Source organism: Miscanthus floridulus, chromosome 11, assembly GCF_019320115.1.
Source record: "Miscanthus floridulus cultivar M001 chromosome 11, ASM1932011v1, whole genome shotgun sequence".
In the NCBI taxonomy this organism is placed as follows: domain Eukaryota; kingdom Viridiplantae; phylum Streptophyta; class Magnoliopsida; order Poales; family Poaceae; genus Miscanthus; species Miscanthus floridulus.
The window spans coordinates 4772646-4779081 of record NC_089590.1 but is presented as its reverse complement, the minus strand read 5'-3'; the positions used below and the strand labels follow the sequence as shown (position 1 = coordinate 4779081).

At 50.7% G+C, this 6436-nt stretch overlaps 1 protein-coding gene across 1 annotated transcript; it reads left to right on the top strand.

Annotated features, from left to right (window-relative positions):
• Positions 1-931: 931 nt before the first annotated feature.
• Positions 932-5697, top strand: LOC136491321 (uncharacterized). Its single transcript, XM_066487589.1, has 3 exons — positions 932-1852; positions 2688-2768; positions 5059-5697. Exons 1-3 carry the CDS (start codon positions 932-934, stop codon positions 5536-5538), a joined length of 1482 nt encoding a protein of 493 aa, XP_066343686.1. The 3' UTR covers positions 5539-5697.
• Positions 5698-6436: the final 739 nt, after the last annotated feature.

The window sequence follows — 6436 nt, the reverse complement described above, 5'->3', positions numbered from 1 at the left end:
GCATCCTTTCTGGTTTCGACATGAAGATCAGATCCATGTGACCGCATCCGATACAATGTCCTCGGAGGTCAAAGCTCACACGTTCCATTATCGAGGGATAAAAAATACCATAGCCCGATGCAACGCAAAAACATATATCTAGTAATGTAATAAAGTCCCATATACAAAACTGACATGGTTACATACCAAACTCTTTCCAAATGCAAATGGCAGGCTCTTCAGCAGTGCTGTGAATCCAGAGGATCGGTTCATCATCAGCGCACTTGAAGTTGTGGCAGCAAAGCCCGAGGAAATTGAGGCCAAGGAGCAAGGTAGCTGGCAAAGGCATTATCGAACCAACCGGCCGGAGCAAGGACCGAACCAAACTGCTGCTCCCCCACCACCAAGACGAGGAGGCCTGCTGGGATGGTCGTCGTCCCTAACCTCCGGGCGGCGGCGCTTCTGCACCTGCCGCCGCTTCTTGGCCAAGACCCTCACGACGGGGTTCACGTTCGCGCATTTCGCCGCGGTCATCACCTCCGTCGTCCTGCCCGTGCTGCGTCTGAGCCGGCAGGACTATGTGGACCCGGCGGACCAGAGCAGCAGCGACCACAAGCGCATCAAGGGGTCCCTGAACCTCTTCTACGGCCTGGTGCTGGCGCAGGGCGTCTCCTCCTTCCTCGACGACACCATGCTCCCCATCGACGTCCGGCGGGTCTTGAAGCTCCTCATGACGTACCAGCTTGGCCACTCAGGGGTGCTCCTCATCAGGCGCTACATGCTCGACACCTACATGAAATGTTCCGGTGGAAGAGTGCGTGAAGCAATGGACATGGACCTGGTCAGCTTCGCCATGGAGATGGCGAGGTCCACCTCGGTGGCCGACCGGCTCGTCGGCGTCCGGGTTCTTGATCGCGTCCTCAGCGTGGAGAAGTACAGTGGGCTGGCGCTGATGAGGCTCCGAGCTTCCATTGACACTGTGGGAAGCGTGGTCAGTATGCTTGGACTGAAGAACAAGACCACGGAGGAAGAGAACACCAGAGGGCACGCGGCGAACGTGGTGCTGGAGCTCTCTCCAGACCTCCAAGTGGAGAGCTTCCCAGCAGTTCTGCAGATGGTGTCTTCACTGCTTACTGCGAAGACAACGGCAGCGTCGACAACGAGCAATGTCAGCGTCGAGCTTACATGGCTCGGTGTGAAAATCCTCAGAAAGATCATGGACAATCCGGACCACTGTAAGGAAGTAGTGAAGGATGCCGATGACCAGGTGATATCAAGCATTGTGGACCTTACAGCTGTTAGTGATGACAACAGCAGCTCAATCTCGTGGTCTCCAGTAACAGAGGAGATCATCGTGGAGGCAGTTCAAGTCCTGCACAGGCTGGTCCGAACTACCGGCGATGCCGGTAAGGTGCTTAGGTGCAAAATCTCTGAGAACCTCCATGTTCTCAGGAACATTAGAAAGATCCTGGAACATCCAAGGAGCCATACTGAGCTACTCACTGAAGCAATTGGAGTTCTTGCCTGCTTAGGTTTGGATGAGACAGGAAAGGAAGAGATTGGGGGTTCAGCTCGGATCATTAGGAAGCTTGTTCCATCCCTTGTTGTTGAAACCCCATCCCCATCCAACAGAGTCAAGCTAGCTAAGTCTGCTGTTGAAGCATTACTTGTTCTTGCCGTGGACAGCCAAAGGAATGCCTTGAGGATCCTTGAAGAACTGAAGATTGAAGACATGCAGCAACTTGTTGATATGCTTTCTTCTGACTCCACAGAGCTCAGAACTATGGCTGCAAAACTCTTGGCGGTTCTACGTGTCAATTCTATAACAGAACATGTTCAATATAACAGGACAGTCGACAACGCACTACCTCTGGTAAATTCATATACGCACCTTTGTTTATGTTTTTTTGGGTGTAGTATTTGTTATTGCAGATTACTTAGCTTGTTTCCTTTCAACCAAATTCCACGAAAGAATTAACAATATATATATATATATATATATATATATATATATATATATATAGAACTACTATCCTATAGCTGGCTGCAGAATAACTTATTCTGTAGCCACTTTGAGTTACGATAATTACTATGTTAATTTACGAGATTTACAGTAACTCCTTACTAAGTGGTTTACTATAACGTTATGGTAAATATTCACATGTGTTATAGTAACCCAACTATCGTAAATATGTATTGACATTATGGTAAATTAGTATATAAAATTATGGTAAATAGAGGTGGCTACAGAATAACTTATTTTGTAGCCGGGTGCTGAATAGCCTCTCCCTATATATATACACACACACTAGCAGGTAACCCAGCGCTTCGCGCGGGCAAGAGTAAACGGTCGGGAAAAAAAGAGTCGGTACTGTTCCTTATCGGGCCGGGGCTTTTCATCGCGGATCCTGTACTGTTCATCGTGATCCGTACTGTTGTTCTACAGTGATCTGAGCCTGTGCGCCGGTGATCTACAGTGGTCTGAGCCTGTGTGCGCCCCGGATAAACAGTATTTGTATTTGCGATGGGACATCCCTCAAATTTATAGTCTTTTATATATAGATATATATATATATATATAGACACACACTGTGAAGTTCTATGTTTTAATCTTTCTTTTATATATATATATATATATATATCGTTTGAAATATTTAAGACCATCACACATATAGTAGTACTCTTACAGTTTCTCATCACACATACAGCTGCTGAAAGCAATCGAGCTAGAGGTGGAGAAACTATATGCCCTGGTACCTGCTGCTGGAGAACTTCATGCCCACGATGCTGTATGAAATCTAGCCTTCTCATCACACTGCACCTCTGCAAATACATTTATTTAGATTATGTATCATTTGCTCACGCTGATTCAGAGCGAGCTTCCTTGGGCCCGATGGGCTCCCTCCAACCCTAGGAGCCCCTGGCTCCCTCCCCACCGCCGCCGCTGTTGCTGCACCAGCGCCGGCGCCCTCCTCCTCCTCCCCCTCCCCTCGCCCTTGCGCGGGACCGATCGAGAGCGCCGCTCGGCCACCGTCGCCACCCGAGTCGGGTCTCTCCTCCGGCGTTCCCCAGCCGCCATGGGTGGGCGCCGCCACCGCAGCATCTTCCTCCACCGACGCGCCACCGCCGGGGCCAGCCACGGCTACGTGTAGGAGTTAGATCTGGCCCCTCCTAGCCGCCGCCTGCATCAGGCCACTCGCCGCGGCCACCGGGGCCAGACGCCGCGGCCACCTCCTCTGGTGCGCCACTGCCCAGCCACCGCTAGGAACAGCCGCGGCCGCAGCGAGGCTGTGCATGGGGGCTGCTAATCCGGCCCCTCCACACCGCCACCGTCGCCGGGCGACGACCTGCCGGCCGTGACGGGCCAGGGAGGTGTGGTCATCTCCGAGGACGTCGTCCCGTCAGCCACAGCCCGCCTCACCACCGCCGGCCACCCCTAGCTCCTCCCTTTCATCGGACGTGGCTCCTTTCTACCCAGTCTTGGGTGGGCGCACCAAGCGACGCCGGTGGCCGGAAGACAATGATGACGAGTCCAACGACAACCACCCCACAACCTACCTGGACACCACTCGTCGCCCGATGAAGGCGGTCACTGCGCCCACCGCAAGCGCCTAGGTCGGAGGCAGAGGAAGCGCAGCCGGCCGTGGCCACGGCTGTTGTGCGGCATGCCTGCTCGGCTAGTGGATGGCCGCGTCCCCACCCGCCAATGCCTTAGCCGCCGTGGATGGGTCAACGCCCCCAACGCCGATGGGTGGCGTGAGATCCTCCCCTGGCAGGGGATGGGACCTGCGGCCGCCTCGGCTGAGCCTTGCCGCGGCCCAAAGCAGCTTCCGCATGCCCGGAAGATCCCCATATAGCTTCATGGCAGATGCTTTAACTGCCTCTCCTACTCGCACCGAGTAGCGACTTGTCGATTGCCTCGGCGTTGCCTGTGCTGTCATGGCTTCCACCACCTCGTTAGGGACTGCAAGCGGCCCAGGCCCGCTTGTGGTGGCAACACGGCCTCCCAGCACGCGCCCCACGGTCCATTGGCCTCCTAGCATGCACCACATGACGCTCCACGAAGTTCGGATGGGGCCGCGCAAGGTGTCGCGGGAGGCGCCGACGGAGTTCGATGACGACGCTGGCGACGCTAGAGTGAGCTGGCAAAGGAGAGCAATGTGGGCGTGTCTATCAACCACGACGACAGCGCCTCAACCTCTGCTGCTGCACATTGCTTCCCCGAGCCTGATCTGCTGGTGTTGGAGCTGTGGGCGAGCGTGAGGCCTCCCGCGTGGGCCGACCCAATGCTGGAGGAGTTCACCGCCTCGCTCGTCATGTTTCGTCCTGCTGGACCGGGGTGCCCGCCTGCTAAGACGGTCGCTTCTAAGGAAGATGAAGCATCATTAGTGGACAAGCATTAGCCGACGCGCCCACCCCTCCCCGTCCAGTTGAAAGTGGGAGCTCCGCCACCAAGAGGCTCAAGCGCTTCACCAACAAGATCCTGCGTAAGGCGCCATCGCTGCTGCTCCCTCAGTCGGTTGTGGAGGCACAACCGAAGCAACCGAAGTTGCCGATCCACAGTAGGAGGATCGTCGCCTAGGCACTTTCACACGTCTCGGCTTCTAAGCGAGGAGAGGTGCTGGTGATGAAGCGGATTGGGATGCTCGACACACAGACGACCACGGTAGCCAAGAACGTCTACGACAGTATCTTCGTCGACCAACTCAACCCCTCGCATGCTGAGGCAATACGAGAGCTCTTCCCTGATCCAAAAGAAGAGCGGGGGAGGCGCCACGCAAGCAAGCGTGTCTGACCGCCGATGCTGACTAGGTAGTAGATTAGCGAGTAATAGCACATGATCTCCTTCTGTTACGGATGGCAGAACTGATTGTATAACACTATCTCCTAGTGTGCCATGTCCATGGCGCGTTGTTATAGCTTTTACTATTTTCTCAAGCTTAATACAAAAGATGCGCAAACCTTTTACGTATTCGAGAAAAAAAAATATTATGTTTCATTTTATATATAGCTGCACCTTAACTAATTGCATGGCTTGGAAAGGAACTCATCCAAATTATATGTATTATTTGTACACAGAATTTGGAGGAATGGAGGACCAAGCAGGGTGCACTACTGGAGAGCTTTGTTGGCCTCAGCGTTCGGATCTGCACATTCATTCAGGCAAGCGAGTTCGGCGATGCGCTCCGGAATGCCAACCTCACAGTGGATTTGCTCATGCACGCGCTGAACAGGATCCTTGATATGTACAAGTCACCAGACACAGAGTACCCAGGTATAAGGCGGGTAACAGTTGAGCTAATCATTTGGATGCTGCGGAGCAACAGACGCTGCATTGAGTTTTTCTTTCGGCACCAAGTGGACAAGGCAGTGAAAGAAGTCGCAGAGACAGAAGAAAGACTTGAAATGTTTAAGATGTTCTGCTGCGGCGTTGGCGTCGCTAAGCACAGAGAGCCCATTTCTTCTCTTGTTGCTTCTGCAGCCTCTGCTCTGCCTAGCATTGCTAGAAGGCTCCCAGGCGAGGTGTCGGCAGAGAACACAATAATACCAATTGCTTAATTTGCAGGCATATGAATGATCCCTTGCTATGTACCGCGTGATTTGCTTAACTACATTTTATTGTTCATGACATTCTGTGTTACAACTTTTTGTGTGTTAAACTTTGTAATAAGTTTGGTATGATTCCTCTAGGTGACGGGATGAAGCCGGAAGTTTAATTTCATCAGGGCGGGGTAACATTTGGTACGGTATGATTCATATCAAGGCTTTGAAAATGCTATATGTATTCAGTATGTCTTTGTTTTGTTAGCTTTTGTGTTCATCATATATAGGAACAACATATTAATTTCACATTTTATTTGAAGGCCCCAAAACTATTGGATCTGTGGATATGCAACTCAAGTATTTTGAGGGACTTGGAACCAGAAGTGTTCTGAGAATTTCTATGTAGAAATCGCAGCCTTAGCACATTTGTGATAGCCCTATGTTTGGAAAGCTATTAGGTGCACTCTTACACATTTCACTAATATAACATACATACTCAGCGTTATGTAAATTGATATATTTTAATTGAAATGTTGTGACATATATTTTAACTGAAATAGTGTAACATATTTTTATGCAAATTTTTATTTCTATTTTCTTTATAAAAAAATAGTGCCATCGAAGGAAAGGAAACGGCGACCAAAGGGTGTTATTAAAATTCTTTTCCAAGTGACAACTTGGCCTATATCCCAAACAACACTTATAATAAGCAAAAGAGAGAGCTACTGTGCAACAGGTATGAATGAACAGCATGTGTACTAAAAAGCAACAATACGTAATTTGATCAAGCAAGAATAGATTAACTACTACTCAATGACGAGCTAATGATTGCTCGAACTTTAGTTCACTATTGCTTGAAAAGGACAAGACACAGGGTGAATACTTGTTGCTAAGAAACTGCGAAATAAAATAC